The sequence below is a fragment of the Protopterus annectens genome, chromosome 8.part0 (genome assembly GCF_019279795.1).
Source record: "Protopterus annectens isolate FY-2018-M chromosome 8.part0, PAN1.0, whole genome shotgun sequence".
NCBI lineage: Eukaryota > Metazoa > Chordata > Ceratodontiformes > Protopteridae > Protopterus > Protopterus annectens.
In genome coordinates this window covers 1,417,566,124-1,417,584,531 of record NC_056741.1, presented here as the reverse complement: position 1 = coordinate 1,417,584,531, position 18,408 = coordinate 1,417,566,124, and the positions used below count along the sequence as shown (strand labels likewise).

The 18,408-nt window shown below is 37.9% G+C and overlaps 1 protein-coding gene across 1 annotated transcript in view; it reads right to left on the bottom strand.

Moving 5' to 3' along the window:
• The window catches only part of GRIK4 (glutamate ionotropic receptor kainate type subunit 4), a 5,029,336-nt gene that overhangs the window by 315,011 nt on the left and 4,695,917 nt on the right, over window positions 1-18,408 (bottom strand). Inside the window, exon 17 of the mRNA XM_044081017.1 lies at window positions 1,158-1,267. Within this exon, the coding sequence (XP_043936952.1) occupies window positions 1,158-1,267 (110 nt within the window). The remainder of the gene's footprint in view (window positions 1-1,157; window positions 1,268-18,408) is intronic.

Sequence of the window (18,408 nt, the reverse complement as noted above, 5' to 3'; positions counted from 1 at the left end):
TTTTTCCTCATTAATCTAACATTCCTTTCTGCTCTCTGTATGCAGCACCTTCCTTTTCTTTCTAAGAGGAGAGACAGCTGTGTCACTGTGCTGTTCCAGCACACTCTGTCTTCTGAATAAGTGGTATATACAGGTCACAATGCACAGGAAAATCTAACATGTATTCATCTCATTCCTGCTTTGCTGCCTTTACATCTTCTTTTTTGCTGACAATTTTGTGTCACTTTTTTTAAATGGACTCTAGTGAACTTTCAATAAGTACCTTTTAGATCTGTGAGTTCTGCTCCAGTTGCCTCCCTTTGGTCTTGTTTCATTATCTGGGTGTGCAGAGCTTGAGCTTTCTTCTACTGGCAATAGCTGTTCTGTTTTCAGTCTGATACTCTTTGCTGGTACCATTTCCTAAATCATGGTGTGCTCATGTCTGCATTAGCTGCTCTTCTCTTAAACCAGTGACCTAAGTGCCCTAGCTGTATGTGTGCTTTATATAGTATATTAGTACTGTATATAATTATACCTTGTTTTTGTCATACACATATAGGTCTGATTTCATAAGTCTGTCCACTAAACATGCCTTATGTTTTAAACATAGCATCTCAGAAGATGCAAAGTATATTTGTTACAACAGAACTATTTCTGAAATTTTCATCAGATTGGGCTTGCATACTGTATTCGCATTTATTATTTATTTGCTTTTTGTATACTATTTGTCCCAGCAATGCTAATCAAATACTTTACTTATTATGCTACTTAATGATTTATTAACTGAGATGATGGGGTGGTCTAAAGAAGCTTTCCATAAATGACCTGTGTGTAAATGGCAGTTATAAGCATAAGAACAGAAAATTACAAAAAGAAATTTCACAAGCACTACAAGTACAGATGTTGAGCAGGTTATCGAGGCTACTTTCATTTTCATATGCTATTTAAGCAGATGCTTCTGGAAATAATCCATTATGCACGACTCATTCAGCCTGTTATTACAGAATGTATTTTGATATGCTCTCCATATATCTCAGTGAACACCTCTTGGTTGTACATGGAGGCTATTTTTTTAGCCAATTAAACATCTTTGCAAGTAGGTGAATGAATGAATGAATGAATCAATAACTCAATAAAGCAATGAATAAATAAATAAAAACAAATAAGCCACACCATACCTGGCTACTAGGAAGAGGACACAGCTAACAGCAAGGTAGGCCAACAGCATGAAGAGCCAGACACCAGGGGAAAATGGATCCAGAAACGAGAAGTAGCCAGGCTTCCGTCCCTGAAACAAAGAATAAAGGTAACACAGGGTATAATCATGAATGATTCCATTACCTGAAAAGCAAAAATATGAGCACTCTAACTGTGCAGCCTTATTACAAGTATAATCAATGAGTTACGGTGCTCTGTAATAACAGTAATCTTCAACTACTGTGCACCCCACATCCAGTGATAAAAAGTGCCCACTTGAGACTTACTGGAAAGCACATTGCACTGTAATAAGGAAGTATGATTCATTCATCCATCTGCTTCTGTTGGTTTAATTAACCAATGTATATGCTGATGTGTTGGTTCAAATGTGTGGGTTCATTTCTGGGTAATGAAGCAGGACAGTCAGAATGGCATTACAGAATGAAACACATACTGTTTATATGGCAACTTATTCATACTGCAATCACACAAGAAAATGTCTTCACTAATACATACACAAATTACGCCTAGCTCTGAAAATTACTTTTATTTACATTCAAATGCCCTCTATTGCAATCAAGACTAGCAAAGTATACCATATTATAGGCAATTTTGCTTTAACTCTGCACTTCCTTAAATAATTAAAATGTTCAGTAGGCAGAGACTTCATCAAAGCATGTTTATTAAATTAATATGCTACACATTAAAGTGTCATTATGAAAAAGAAACATTCATGCAGAGGGCAATAAGGCAGATATATAACTATTCAGTATGCAACTCTGCATGAAAAATTGAGCTGTAGATGTAAATCAATAAATATTACTTTTTCAGTCAAAACGATGAAAATACATCACTTTGCCATTTTGTTCTTACACCGATGAAAGTCTTCTGAGCAGTGATGCTCTTTGTTTCATAAAAAAATATTTTATTTTATTTATCCTTTGTTGACTAGGTTAGTCCCTCTAAGATAGTGGCCTCTTTTCAGGGGAGACTCAAGGTTGTAGTTATACTACTAGGGGAAAGTGAAGTAGATGGGATCTTGGCTTAATGTCTTATGCAAATTACTGCACTTTGGGTGCAGCACCCCAATTATGCTGCACTGCAGTGTCAGCAATTGATCTACCAGGTGTGGGAATAGAACCCACAGCCTTCTGCACCAAAGGCGAGTGTACTACCACATATTTAAGGTTCTTTACAGGGAAATGTATGACAGTGTTATTATTCTCACTTGTGAATTTCCACTCCCACAACGCTGTCTTCTGAGGCTTGCAGTTTACATCATAGATGGTATAGACAGCTATTCTACAAACTGACCAAACCATGCTTAACCATCCAGTACATTTTAGTTAGGAAAACAGTTCAATTCCTAGACCTAACTGACATGGTAAAAATAAAGATAAAAAACGCAAAGAACATTGACCTGGTTGTGGCATAAAAACAACACTGAAAACTCAACAAACCCTACTTGGGTTATTTGTGAAAGGAAAATACACCATTTCTCACCTAGCCTCAACAAGTTGCATTTGTAGTATTTATTTGTACAGATGACTATGTTATAGAATCTCCTGTTCATTATATATTAGTTTACTGAAGTGGAGGTAGGAAATACAATGTTCAACAACCTGACCATGACGAAAATGTACTAGTACAGGGACTTATTTGAAAAGTTAATATAAAGCAAACATTAGGAAAGTTAAATGAACAGCTGCCTTTTTTGCATGAAAAGAGGTAAAATTTACAAGACAGAAATCTGTCACTGTCTTTCAGCTGCCTTCAGAAGCCTTTCACAAAGAATGAAAGACTCAGTTTGGAGATGAACTCAAAGCTGATTCATTAAGTTTATTTTTTTAAAGCATTAATGGTACAATGAACAACAACAAAATTATGAATGAATCGACTCCTGCAATCAGTAAATTTCAATAGACTGCTGAAAATAAATTTCTGGACATCCATTTAACTCTCCTAAAGTCAGTACATTGTGAAATATTTGAAATATAACTGGCTGTAGTTAGTAGGCAGACATAATTCCATGTAAAATGTGCATACATTCTTCTTCAAAATACAAGTTTGCACACCACAGCAAGGCATACAAATTAATGGCTATATTTTGATAGCCCCTCAAATACACACACACACACACACACACACACACACACACACACACACACACACACACACACACACACACACACACACACACACACATGCATGCATATATTCATCATTTCAGCAAATAACAGAAAATCATAACATATATACCACATTTTTTTAATATCCTTTTTTCTCCCTTTCCTGCTGACCATGTGAATTCCTTTCACCTTTTGCAAAGGAGATGACTGATCATTGCACAGCCATCATTCAGACCGCCAATGGGGATTTTGTGTAATCCCATCATCTTTGCTGCTGATGTGTATACTTGCTTTAGTAACAGCATGCTATGCCATCCAAATGACTGCATGCACGATTCTATGCACAACAAAATCTGGATGATAAACTTTCTTATTCTGTGGGTGTAAGAAAAATTCTTTGTCACCATTTAGCCAACTTGCCGATACAGAGGGAAAATAAAAAAAAATATCTTCCAGATTTTGCTGTACATTTTTTTCAGCAGTTCACTGTTTTTTTTCTGTATAAAGTATGCCTCCACACAAAAGCTGACAGCTATAACACAAACGTAATACTTGACAGAACCAACAGAATGGCCTGAGACCCACACATTGCATACTGGGGGACTTAGCATTCTATCAGTATCTGGACAGATGTGGACTGGACTTTTTCCCTCGATAAGAGCTCATCTGCTGAACGTAAGGGTTGTTCTGTTTGTAAGCACTTTGACAAAAATGATAACTTCATTATGAATTGGCTTGAGTTTAAACCATCTAGGAATAAACATTGTTATCAAAGTGCTCTAGTATATGGTCTTAGATGTCCTTCTAATAAATATGCCTGGCTACACTCATGCCTAATTGTGCAGCACCCCCATTATGCTGTATTACTGAATCAATATTAGAAAGTTAATTTAAGTACCTGGTGTGGGAAAAGAATGCAGAGCCTTCTTCACCAAAGGCAAGTGTATTATCTGTTGGGCTAAAAATTACATAGGTCACACCATGAGACCTGTACGTAAACATATTCAGAAATATATTAGCAATACTAAAAATGCATCTAGAGTTAATCCTGTTGCAGTCCATCTTTTAGAGTAACATAATGGGAATAGTGAATTACCACCTTTTTTATTACCTATTATCAGAAAAATCGAGATTTATTTCTTAATATATGAGATGATTCTGAGAAAAGAGGCATGGCACATTTTCTTTTATAATACTCTTACTCTTGAAGGTCTTAATAATTAATTATTAATGAAGTATTTGGTTTAAGAGTTTTCTAGAATTGTAGCTTTAAGGAAGTAATTGATGTTGATTGATTAATTGCAGTGCTGTCCCATTGGCTTTGTGTTATCTTTTACTCCTTTATAAACAGGAGAATCTGTATGTATTTTAAAACCTTGGAAGGCAGTGTGCCAAAGCACTAGTTCTTTGTATTTAAACAAAATTTACAGAGGTTAACAAATGTATGTAATATTATGAGGTCATGTGGAAAATTTGGTAATCTGAGTATTAATGCATAGAGGATGATATTGTGCTTTTTTGTGTGATTGAAGGACTGTTTGTACAAGCTCTTTGATGTTTTTCTTATTCTCATTCTCTGTTTTTGGTTCATAGGTTCATAGGTTGGTACTAGGCTATCGGCCCTAGGGCCTATACAAGCCTAGCCATAACAATTCCCTGGCTATTTCTTCCCACACTATTTACTTCCCTGGACCCCTGTCTAGCAGGGTAACTGACATGATCCCCGGGGTGAATTTCCTGTCTCCCATCCAATCATCAAGGTTCCTTTTGAAGAGGGCCAGAGAGGCACTCTGCTTGACATGGTTGTATTTTCTTTGCCTGGTTGTATTACAAGAAATATGGAAATCATACATGTTTGAGTGTGAGCAGAGGCTAAATCTGGCCTTTGAGATGGGAATGGGAAGATTGCTTGAAATAATGGGAGATAATGATAGACAACAGGCAGTGAGTGACTTTTTGTTGGATCTGAAGCATAAGATGGAGAAGGAAGTGAAAAATTTTTACCAATTCTGTGATGTTGTAACAATATTATTTGCATGGCATTGTTCCTCAGGGTTTGTGGACAGCAGTGAAACTTTGTTCCTATTTGGCAATGACTAACTAGACTTAAAGATGTGGTGGAAAAAAGCTAATATGAATTGATTCCAGGAGTTTAGCAGGATATTTTTGGAGTATGATAAAAGACAGATGAAGCTGTACAATGTTACTATCAAGAGTTTATTGGATGCTAAGCTTGTTTGTGGAACCATCGCACAGCTGGACAACAAGACTGGAACCCTGTTTTCTGAGGTCTGTGAACTGGAGGAGAAAATAACACTCTTGAAGAGTTCGAAACTCCAGAGAGTTATGAGAACTTTGTTGAGGCTTGTGGTTCCCATGTTAATGAACCACAAGATTTCATTGGAGATGTGAACATCAAAGTTCACATGACCAAGCTTTAAGTTTCAGCTTTCATATTATGCTGAAATATTCATATTATGCTGAAATATTTTATATGATTTTCTATGTAAAGTAAATGAGATCTTGCACATTCACATTTCAGTCATATGCAGGTATATGCAATAGACATATTTCTTAATATGCAATAGACATATTTCTTAAAAGCGTTTGCTATTTAAATATATTTTTGTCTCATTTTTCCACTAGTATTCTACCTTATTCTATATATCTTGTATTTCTAAAATATCCCATCAAAGAGCTATTTAATCATCAGTTCTCTATTAAATAATTATAGTATATGTACCTATTGCTTAATTTACTGATACTGCTCTGTTATTAATCTTACATAGCAGATGTTGTATTCCTTGTGTATATGCATATTCATAAGATGTTTACTGTTATTAATTCTAATATTACAAACAATATTGACTATATAAAAAACAATTGTTGCTTATTTAATTTAAATACATGTGTCTGGCCATTGGGAACAGCTGTTCTGATCTAAGCTTCACACGTTGAATCAGAATCTGGCATCATGTGAAAATTACAACTCACAGCACACAGCAGCTGCTATTTTCTCTGTAAGTTTCTTACTTTTCCTAGTACTTTTAAGTTGCTATAATCAGTAACAAACATCTAACTTTTTTCCTTCAATTAATATGTGCAGTTAATATGTGCAGTTAAAGTTGATAACACTGCAGTATAAGCTAACGTAAAATGTTAGCAAAATTATGTTACAAAATTACAATATATTATGTACATTATATGTTATAACATTACTTGTTATACCTTTTTCTTACCAATTCTTCACAGCTAAGAAAAGATGTGTTATTTTGAGATTTCTCACATACATATGTGAGAAAAGAAAAAATTAGAAAGTTAATTTCTTCATTCACAGACATCATTGATGAACTTTGACCTAGATTTTCTTCAACACAGCTCAAGGTGGGAAAATTACAGCATTCTGCTGACATAGAACATGTTTTTGTTCTCAAGCTTTCTCAGTGCATCTGTTGTTTCATAAATGACCTGTGAAAAGAACGTGTTACACAGGAACAAGAAAAAAAAATCACCAGCACTTTAACACTTCAAATTAACACATTGCTTAGATCTGACATTCACTCAGCAATGCACATACTAAGTGATGCTGAATAAATAAAATAAACTTCTTAACTTATATAGCTTTAAGGGTATCAGTTTTATTGCTTATAATATGACATTTTTTAAAAGTATTTAACATTCAGAAACACACGTATAGGTTTAGTTAAATTAAATATATTAAGTCTTTCACTGTGTATATAGTAAAACATTAAACTAACCCTTTATATTCCTCATCATAAAAACATGTTTTAGCTTAAAATATAAATACATACTTACATATGTTTTGAGGCTTAAAGTCCAGTACAAAACTCCTACTTAAAAGGCAAATCTATTGTTTCAGAAAATAATAGTCCATCAATCAGTGAATATGAGTCATTGTTTTTAGGCTTTTTCATTTTAGAAGCAGTTTCCAAGAACTCAGCTCACTCTGTCTATTCAGACAAATGTTGTCCCACTCCATTTCTTCAGTATTAAGGATTTTATTGCTGTTAATAAAAGTGGATGCCTACACCAGCGTGTTAATTATTTTGGTTTCTTCAGAAAGGAATAATTTGATCTTTGCAGGAAACACTACAGTGGCTTTAATATTGTTCTTTTGAAGTTTCTTGACCAGTGGTAAACAGGATTTTCTTTTACTCATTACTTTACTGGAATAATCATTGTCAAATTTGACTACATGTTCACCTATTTTAATAGGTGGGCTGGACCATGCTGCTTTTAATATTTTATCTTTTTCTAAGCTAGATATACACAACTATAATTGAGTGTGGTGGTGAGTTTTCCTTCTTAGAAGGTGCTGTCAGGGATCAATGTGTTCTTTCAATTCCAAAAAATAAAGTTTTAGGTAGTTGTAATGTTTTATGTTTCCAGGCTGTTAAGATGATTTTTATATTGTCTCCCTCATACTTTTTGGATATACTATAAATTTTAATATTACTAAGTCACAGTCTATTTTCTAAATCACTGAGTTTTTCTATGATCCAATTAATTTGTTTTAAAATAAATCCAGTGTGAGACTCACCTTGACTTATCCTGCTTTTATGATTGTTCAAAGTGTCTTCCGTACTGGTGATCTGTGCCCCTTGTTGTTTCATAATAACTTTAAAATGTTCCATCCTGTTTCTGGTCTCTTGTTTGAAACATTCTAGTTTTCATTCCAGAATCTGTTTTAAGTAATATATCCTGTATACTAGATAATATAGCAATAACCCACGCCTGGGTGTGGGCAATGCTGGATTTACCCACGGTTGGTGTGGTTTGGTCACGAGGGAGAAGCCCGAGTGGCCAAACAAAGGCAACCGTGGGTAAATCCAGCATTACCCACACCCAGGCGTGGGTTATTGCTATTATACAATGACATTATTTAAGGAAAAAAAATAATTACTTTTCTTAAATAATGGCATTGTATAATGCCTCCTTGCTGCCCTTCTGCAGCTGTCTGGTATCCTGCGGCAGTTCTGATGTACTGGGCATGTGTATGCTTACGCAGTACATCAGAGCTGTGGGCAAAAGCAACGGAGAAAGCAAGGTTTCCATTGCTTTTTACAAACTGTCTTGCTATGTTAAAGGAGTTTAACATAGTGAGACAGCTTTAAAAAAAGCAACGGAGAATCTCTGTTGCTTTTTTTAAAGCTGTCTCGCTATGTTAAACCCATTTAACATAGCGAGACAGTTTTGAAAAAAGCAACAGAGAAAGCAAGATCTCCGTTGCTTTTTACAAAGTGTCTCACTATGTTAAAGGAGTTTAACATAGAGAGACAGCTTTAAAAAAAAGCAACAAAGAATTTAACATAGCAAGACACCTTTAAAAACAGCAATGGAGATAGGAAGATCTCCGTTACTTTTTTTAAAGCTGTCTCGCTATGTTAAACTCATTTAACATAGCGAGACAGTGTGTAAAAAGCAACGGAGATCTTGCGTTCTCCATTGCTGTAAAAAACAGAGTTATACTAATGGAAAAAGTCTGGGCGACCAGACCTTTTTCCATTACTATAACTCTGATTTACAATGTGCACGCTGATCAATCAGCGTGCACGTTTTGGAATATTAATGGGGGGTCATTGTATAATATTGAATAATATCTTTTTCACACAAGAATCCTGAGTACCATTTTTTTGAGTGACTCATGTTGAAGTCTTTTGTTTATTAACTAAACATTTGAAATTCTGACAGAAAAAATATTGCTTTTGAAGAACTTGAAGCTATAAATCTTTTATCTGACTATCAGTGAATAAATTTAGCTAGCAAGTATCTTCAAATTTTAATTTTTTGATTACATTTTCACAGAGCTGTCACCAGTTCCTGCACCCAGTTAGCCATCTTGGCCATGGCCCCAAGAAAATATTTCTTAAGTTATTTATTTTTTTTTTACATTTGTTTACCAAGAGTATCTGACTGGGCCAGGAGCCTGTTTTCAGCACAAGCCAGGAAGAAAAGCTTCATTATACAATAAAATATATATATATATATATATATATATATATATATATATATATATATATATATATATATATATATATATATATACATATATATATATATATATATATATATATATATATATATATATATATATATATATATATATGTATACACACACACACACACACACACACACACACACACACACACACACACACACACACACACACACACACACACACACACACACAAAATCACTTACAGTAGTATTAGTTACAAAGCAACAAAAGTCAAATATATGAAGTTCCAGTAAATGTTAACATGCACAATGAAAGAATAAGATATGCAGTTACAAACAATGGCAATTTGAACAGGCATGTATGAAATCACAAAGGAAACAGTATGCAGAGCAGAGTGTTCCATCTATATAATACTTGTTTATTAAATTACAGTAGTAGAAAGATAAAATGATTGGATTACAGTGATGGAAAAAAGGAAGAGTGTGGTGCTATAGAGATCAACGTCTGGTCATCCTGGGGTAGTGCAGGAGCACAGCCACTTATTTGTTAGGAGCAGTTTAAATTTGGATGAGTTAGCAGCACTTATTGTGTGCTGGGTAATGGAATTCCAGGTCCTGGATATTTGGTTGGAGAACAGAGACTCTCCAAAACTATTCTTGGCTTTAGTGACTTTCAGTAGTGGTTTGTCAGACGAATGCAGAGATCTACAGTTAGAGTAAGGTTGAACTAAGGTTTTGAGTGCAGGGCAGTTGCCTGGTTGGTGAATAATGGTATGGGTAACAGTAAGCTGGTTAACAGATAGAAGATTTGGTAATTCAATCCATTTTACTTGGTGAAGAGCAGAGCATTGGTGTGATCTGTAAGGGTGGTTTGTAGCAAATCTGGTGATTTTATTGTAGCATGCTTTTAATTAGTTTAGGTCTAATTTTCTAAGATTTGTGAATATGGGAGAGGCGTAAGGAAGGGAAGAGAGAAGATGTGTCCTGGCTATAGGATACCAGGTAGTGTGAGTAAGAAATGGATGGGCTCGATACAGTGAGCCAAGTTTAATGTGGACCTTTTTTATGGATAGGGCTAAGTGTTTGTTGAATTTTAGGGAGTTGTCGGTTGTGATGCCTAGACATTTGGTGTGATCAACAGGTTCAATTTTGGTATTATTAGAGGAGTAGATGGTAAAAATTTGAGAAGAGCACTAACTTGGTTTTATTTGGGTTGAGTATAAGTTAGTTATCAGGGATATATTGTTCTATGTCTATAAAGGATTTTGGGGTCTTTCTAGGAGCTAAGGAAGAGAAGGAGCTGAGAAGATGTAGGAGGAGTCGTCCATGTATTGTACAATGGTGGCTGGGTGGGTGGTGGTACAGAGTTTGTTGGTGAAAATGGTGAAGAGCAGTGGCCCAAGAACTGAGCCTTGTGGCACACCAGCTGAGACTGGTAATAGGGTTGAGATTTCATTTTGCCACTTGACTGCTTGACTGCTTGTTGGCATTTAGACAAGTAGCTGTGAAACCATGAGAGGGCTGGTAGGGAGAGGTTTAAGGAGGCTAGTTCATTCAGTAGTTTTTGGTGGGATACCCTATCAAAAGCCTTAGGCATGTCAAGGAATATGGATGATATGAGTTTGGCCATTGTTTCTGAGCTGGTTGATGGTGTCTGTAAAGCTTATTAGAGAAGTTGTGGCACTGTGTTTTGGTCTAAAATCATGCTGGGAATTGGAAAGAAGGTTATTGTTTAACAGATAGGGTAAGAGTTGTGAATATATACATTTTTCAAGAATTTTGGCTGGGGGGAGTATAGTAATTGTTCTATAGTTTGAGAACTCTGTTTAGGAGCCTCCTTCATGCAAAGGGATGATATATGAGATTTCCAATGCATGGGGATATACTGCTCAGAAATATAACAGTTGATTAGTATAGAGTTTGGATACAAAATGGTGTCTGCTGCCGATCTAAGAAATTCATTAGGCAGTAGGTTGGCAGCAAGTGATACAGGTTTTAGTTTGTATAGAAGTTTTTTGTATGGCATTATTTGTATTGGTTTAATTGAAAAAGAATTGAGATGAGAAGTAGAACTAGTGGAAACAACTAGTGGACTATTGATGTCAGTTTTACTAGGGCCCGCATGAAGTTGATGAAGTGTAAGTTAAACTGGGCAGCTATGGTTACAGTGGCGTTTAAGGAGGTAGGAGTTAGGGTTGAGCAGTGTCCTGGGTCTAAGAGTTATTTTATGGCTCCCCAAAATTTTTGAGGGTTGTTGAGATGTTTTTGTGGGATGGTGGTACAGTATACTTTTTTGTCATTTCTGATTTGTTTTTTGGCTAAGTTTCTTAATTGTCAATAATCTAGAAGGGAAGTCTGACCTTTGGTTTCCTGATAGTGTGTCCAGACTCTGTCTCACTCTTTCATGAGTGGTTTGTTGCCTTTTGTTAGCCATAGCAACGGTTTTGATTTTATTCAGATTTTCCTAAGGGTTGCCAGACTGTTTAAGATATTGAGGAATGTATTACTGAAGTACTGGACTGTGGAATCTAAGTGGAGATGTATTAGAGGGATCCAGTCACATTGTTGTAGGAAGGAATTGAAGATTTCAGGGGAGAAATTTCTTTTGTTGAGGATATTTTTATATATGATGTTTTTGAGAGGGCATATTCTGTGCCTAAGAAGACAGGTGAGCATATGGTCACTAAGAGTCTCTGGGAGGCAGCGAGAGTAGCGACTTAGGGAGGATCTGTTTGTTAGTGTCTAATCCAGGATAGAATGCTTGTTACTATGTTTGTCAGTTCTGATTGGGGAGTGGATTATTTGAGAAAAAATGTAGAGGTTTATAAAGTTGATTGGGTTGTAAGAGGAGCAGGTGAACCAATACAAGCTGAAATATCCTATTATTGCTATTTCTTGGTTAAATGTGGAGGCAGCCCAACAAAGAAGGTTTTTGATTATGGAGGTGCTATTACCAATAGGGAGGGGGGTGGTTATAAACTGTAATAATGATAATGCTTTTAGTAGAGTTTAGCTGGAGGCGGGAGACTAATATTTCTAAATTTGTAAGATCGGGAGGGGTTGTTTTCTATGTGTTCTAGCTTAAGTTTATCTCTGTACATAATGGCTATGCCACCACTATGCTTATGGGACCTATCAAGACTGTGGATATTGTATCCTTGGGTTAGAATTTCACTACCTTTAATAATATGGCTGTGCACACCATTACAGTCATGTATTTTTAAAAAAAATGAAGCAAGTTACAAAAAGATGACCTAGAATCAAATCTAGATACATTGCTAATTCTATTTGGTGCCTTGCAAGTTGAGGTAGCCAGATACAGCTGAATATATTTGGAAAGCCATCTGGGATGTAGGGTTTAGGGTGATAGTAACTTTAAATGTAAACTGGAGTGCACACGGATGCTGAGAGACCTGATACTCACTCACTCGAGCACTTAGGGAATTTGGTAATGAAGCTCCATAAATAAAGTTGTGCTTTCAGAAGTGCCTGTGAGATTTAAATCAATAAAACATAAGACAGACACTACACCTGGACTAACAATTAGACTAAGACTTTACAGAGTACTGAAGTCACAAAAACAACAAGAAAAGAAATTCAAAAGATGCTCAGGTTTGGAGTGACAGAAGAGAAACAAAGTGACTGCAGCAGTCCAGTTGCATTGTTCATGAACCTGGTAGACTTCACCAAATTGAACAGCAATTCAGAGTGTGATCGCTATCATTCCATGCTCATAATTGTTGAGGTGGTAGACAACCCTGGAAAGACCACATACTTGCTAGAACTGTAAGTGGTAAAGGTTACTAGCAGACTCCACTTATCCCTTCTGCTAAAGAAAACAAAAACACAGCCTTTGTAACCCCTGATGGAATGTTTCATAGGTTCATAGGTTCATAGGTAGGTACTAGGCTATCGGCCCTAGGGCTTATATAAGCCTAGCCATAAATATTCCCTGGCTTTCACCACCCACAAACAATTATTTTCCTGTGCCCCTGTCCAGCAGAGCCACAGAAGTGATCTCCGGGGTGAATTTCCTATTTCCCATCCAATCATCAAGATTTTTCTTAAAGAGGGCTAATGAGGTGCTCTGCTTGACATGAATGGGAAGTCTGTTCCAGAGTATGGGAAGTCGGTGGGATGGGAACCTATCCCTCCAGCATGTTTTGTTTATTGTGGTGACAAGGTTTAGGTCCCTGGAGCATGTGGCTTGGAGGGATTGGGATTTCTTTATGTGTAGCATGTCCAACAGCTCTGGGTTTGACATGGCCTTGTATGTTAGGCAGAGAGCTGCTCTGAGTAGGCGATATGTGACGGAGTAGAGCTGGAGTTTTTTGAGACGGTCTGCATAGGGCAACTGTATGAGGCCAGTGATCCTCTTTGTGAGGTATTTCTGTGGCATTTCCAGTTATTGTAAATGTCTTGTTAGGTACATACCAAACGTGATATTGTACTCTATAATAGGTCTAATGAGGGATGAGTAGAGAGGAGCAATGACCTCCTTTTTTCTGGATGAGAAACCTTTTGTGATGAGGTGTGCCATGTAGAAGGATTTCCTGACTATTGTGGTGATGTGGTTACCAAAGGAGAGACTACTGTCCATTTGTGTCCCTAGGTCTGTTATCACACTTTCGGTGTTAAATGGAATACCACCTATGTGGTAGTTCATAGGCACAGATTTTTTTCCCAAAGGGGATGACTATGCATTTTTTGGCTTTGAGGTTGAGGCCATGGCTTTGACACCAGGCATCTGTCTCAGTGAGGCCCTTTTGTAGAATGTTCACATCATTTGGGATTCAATAATGGCTCCCAGTTTGCAGTCGTCTATGAATTTTGTTAGCCATAGAACCTCAGTGTTGGCCTGAACTTCAGAGAAGTAGATGCCAAACAACAGGGGACCCAAGACTGAACCCTGTGGTATTCCACTTGTCACTGGTCTGGAGTCAGATTTGGAGTTGGCTACTTTCACTGTGTGGGTTTTGTCAGTGAGCCAGTTGGCAACCCATTACATGACTTAGGGATTTATTCCCAGTTTAGTGAGTTTATCTATGATTCCAGAGTGCGGGATTGTGTCAAAGGCCTTGGTGAGGTCTAAATAGGCTGTGTGAACCACCTTACCCTCGTCCACAGCTCTGGTGACTGCTTCAAAAAAGTCAATCAGGTTTAGGAGACATGATCTACCTTTCATGAACCCAAACTGGGTGGGGTCCAGAGTTTGAAGATTACCTATGTCTTTGTTTATAAGTTCCAAGATGATACGTTCCATGGCCTTGCATATCAGGCTTGTCAGGGTAATGGGGTGGTAGTTCCTGTTGTCCGTGGTGGATCCCCCCTTGTGGAGTGGGATAACTGTACTTGTGTGGCATTCAATAGGCACAAAGCCTGAAGTGAGGCTATGACTGAACATGGTACTTAGGTGGGGTGCCAGTTCGTTTTGTAGTTCATGTAGAACACAGCCCGGCATGTTGTCTGGTCCCATGGATGCTGTATTCTTGGCTTTGGCGAGTGTGGTTTTTACCTGTGCAGCTCTGATTACCGGGACTTGGCATTCTTATAGTACTGAGATGGGTCCTTTAGGGGGTGAGAGGGGGGTGAAATTAGCACTGAACCTATCTGCCAGGATGTTGGCAATATCAGTTGGTTCTGTACATTTAGTGCCATTGTGCTGTAACTCAGAGCAGATCTGAGTGTTGCCATTGAGATTCTTGACATGACTATAAAATGCCTTGTTGTTTTCTTTAGAGTCTGTGGTGATTTTATTTTCATAACTAGCTTTGGAGAATTTTATGAGGGATCTCAGCTTCTTACTGAGGCTGAGAAGGGAGTTTTTCCAATCATGGGATTTTACTCTTTTTTGCAACAGTTTGTTCCTTTTGTTGTAGAGTTTATGTCAGGGGGCCACCAGATTGGCTTCCTTTTTTTGGAGGAGAGGGTCTTGGTTCTATGTGGGATGGCACGGTACATACACACGTGTATGTGCTTGTACAGTGCACTGGTGTAAGATTCAGCAGTCATACTTCAACTTTCTGTCTGCATAGGTGTCGTGAAGTTTGCCACTTCTGTCTTAAGAAGCATGAAGTTGGCTTTGGAGAAGTTTTTTACGGTGGTTACCTTAATGGGGGCTGGGGGCAGGATGTGGATGTCTAGGGTGATTAGCTTATGGTCTGATCTGACCAACGAGGAGCTGACTTCTGGTGCAGAAAAACAGTCGCACATGTTGGTAATGACCAGGTCTAGGATAATGATGCCCCTGGTGGGGGTATGGATAAGTTGATCCAAGGTGTTGGAATTTATGAATTCCATTAAATATTGATCAAATGTGTTGGTACACTAGTAGCTTTCCCAGTTAATGGTGTGGTAGTTGAAGTCACCCAGTATTAGGGTATTTGGTTGTACCTTAATATTTTCCAGTATGTTAAGAAAAGTGGAGTGGGAATCTTGGGGCATGGTGGGGGATCTGTAGCATTGCAGTCTTGCCTGGTGTTAGTTGCACCTGGAGAATTTCAGATGCATTATTTTGGGCAACTAGTCTGGAGGTGTGGATATCCTTGGTGAATATGGACACGCCTCTGTCTTTAGTGTTTCGGTCCAGGTTAGGTGGCTGAAAGATGTGGTATGAATTGTAGCTTGGTATTGCAGGGGTGCTCTCTGGAGCGTTGAACCAGGTCTCTGTCACTGTACAGATGTCGGTGTTCTCCATTTTAAGGAGTGCCTCGAGTGAACGCATTTTGAGGTTTAGACTTCTAGCATTGAGTAGCATTACTCTCAGATTTTGTTTGCTTGTACCTGTTATGGTGGTAATGTTGTCATTTGAACCTTGCCTAAAAAAGGCACTATAGGGGTGACAAGAGCCTTAGCCAGTATCCGGAATCCCAGGTCCGACAAGTGCAGGCCATCTCTGGCAAAGCATCGTGGTCTGTTGATCATGTCATTCCAGGCAGACAGATACTGGATCCCCTTAGAATGACATCAGAAGCTTAGCCAATTGTTTAAGTCAATCATTTTGTCCTTGTACTGTGGTATCATTCTGGGTGATGGCAGGATGCTACTCAGGGCCAGGGTCATACTTGCTTGGGCTACAAGATTAGAGTGCTCCTCCATGTCTCTTTTCACGTAGTTCAGGAAGGTACATCTCAGGTCATTCACACCAACATGGACAATGACAGAGTCATATTTGTACTTGTTGTGGAGTGACCTGAGTGCGTGCATTATGTGGCGGATCCTGGCACCCAACAGGCAGCTGACAGTAACCTTCTCCTTGTTTAGTCTGGTGAGTGGAACATCAGTGTGTCTGACTATACAGTCACCTCTGACTAGTGTGTTGGGTATGATGTTTTGCCTTAGGGGCTGAGGTTGAGTGGCACACTGGTATTGTGAGCTATTTGTCACTTGGGTTGTATTGGGGGGTGGTGGTTGTTTGCATTTCAGCTACGGAGGTCTCTTTTGCTTGGGCAGATTTATAAGAGCCTCCACATATGTTGGTGTGTGTTTTGTGTTACTATGTGTGTGGTGTAGGTTTTGAAGAACTGTGTGTTGTGTGTGATGTAGTGCAGGTGTTAACCTTCTCCTCTTGACTGACTAGTCCAATCTTAGCTGGAGAAAGCTTGACTTCCAGCTTGGCTATATAAGTGCATCTCTCACAGGTTGTACAGTTGGGTGGTAGGAGGAGAGAGATGTCTGTGTACATGAGGCAATTGCTACATTGCCCTAAGATGCCCAGATTCACCAGGTGGACAGGAGAAAACACCAGCAGCTGACCCTTGGACATGCCTGGATAGGTGCTTATTTATTTAAGTACTAAAACTGTTTTCCTCTTTACTTAGCAAGGAAAGTTGAGTGCTGTAGCAATTTATAGACTATCTAGTGCTTACAATGAGTTCTAAGAAAGTGTTAAGCTCAAAGAATCAGATTTGAGTGCTAAAACTGAAAATCTGGCTAGTTCTAAGGGAAAATTTGAAGAGCAGACTTTCTGGCGCTGCTAATACTTTTAACCTTAGCTAAGCAGTGCTGTGCGATGTGCAAACATGGGTTTTTAAGCCAGAAAGTTGAAAGGGATAGAAGGCAGCCCAAAACGGCCAATAAGGTACAATTCCTGATCTGGAAACCACTCCTCTAGTGACAAATAGGCAGCTCAATGCTTACCACTCCCACCGATAAGCAGAAAGACTTTCCTCTACCACAACAAGGTCTGGACAACTCAGAAACACAAAAATAAAGTCCTGAAACCAGCAAATCTGAGATCCGGACTATTCTAGTATAGAAAAAGGTGGGAAACGAGCAAACAGTATATATATATTTTTAAGGTTAAATTAAGCAGAAAAATGCAATTAAATAGTAAATAAGCACAGAAAAGGCTATCACACTTGAGTGTGCAGCCTACAACACTAAATGCAGTTTAAACTTTAAATTTAAGCAGAAACCAAGAGCAGAAACAGTAAAATGATTTAAACAGTAAAATACAGTAGAAATAGTAGCAAGACTACTTTAAAATGTCTTTTAGAAGTGCGGTTAGCAAAAACAGTCAAGAAAAGCCAAAAAGGTACTTATAATCAGCAAAAATTCTCTCTTCCACGTTTCTGGTGCTGTAGTAGTCTGCAGGACGCCCAAACAGGATTCGCTGAGCTAAAACAAGTACAAATCCATGCAAACACGGGTTTTTAAGCCAGAAAGTTGAAAGGGATAGAAACAGCCCCAAACAGCCAATAAGGTACAATTCCTGAGCTGGAAACCACTCCTCTAGTGACAAATAGGCAGCTCAATGCTTACCACTCCCACCGATAAGCAGAAAGACTTCCCTCTACCACAGTAAGGTCTAGACAACTCAGAATCACAAAAATAAAATCCTGAAACCAACAAATCTGCGATCTGGAGTATTCTAGTATAGAAATGGGTGGGAAACGAGCAAACAGATAGTAATTTTTTTTTTTACGGTTAAATTAAGCAGAAAAATGCAATTAAACAGTGAATAAGCACAGAAAAGGCTATCACACTCGAGTATGTAGCCTACAACAGTAATTGCAGTTTAAACTTTAAATTTATGCAGAAATAAAGTGCAGAAATATAGTAGAAATAGTAGCAAGACTACTTGAAAATGTCTTTTAGAAGTGCGGTTAGCAAAAAAGAGTC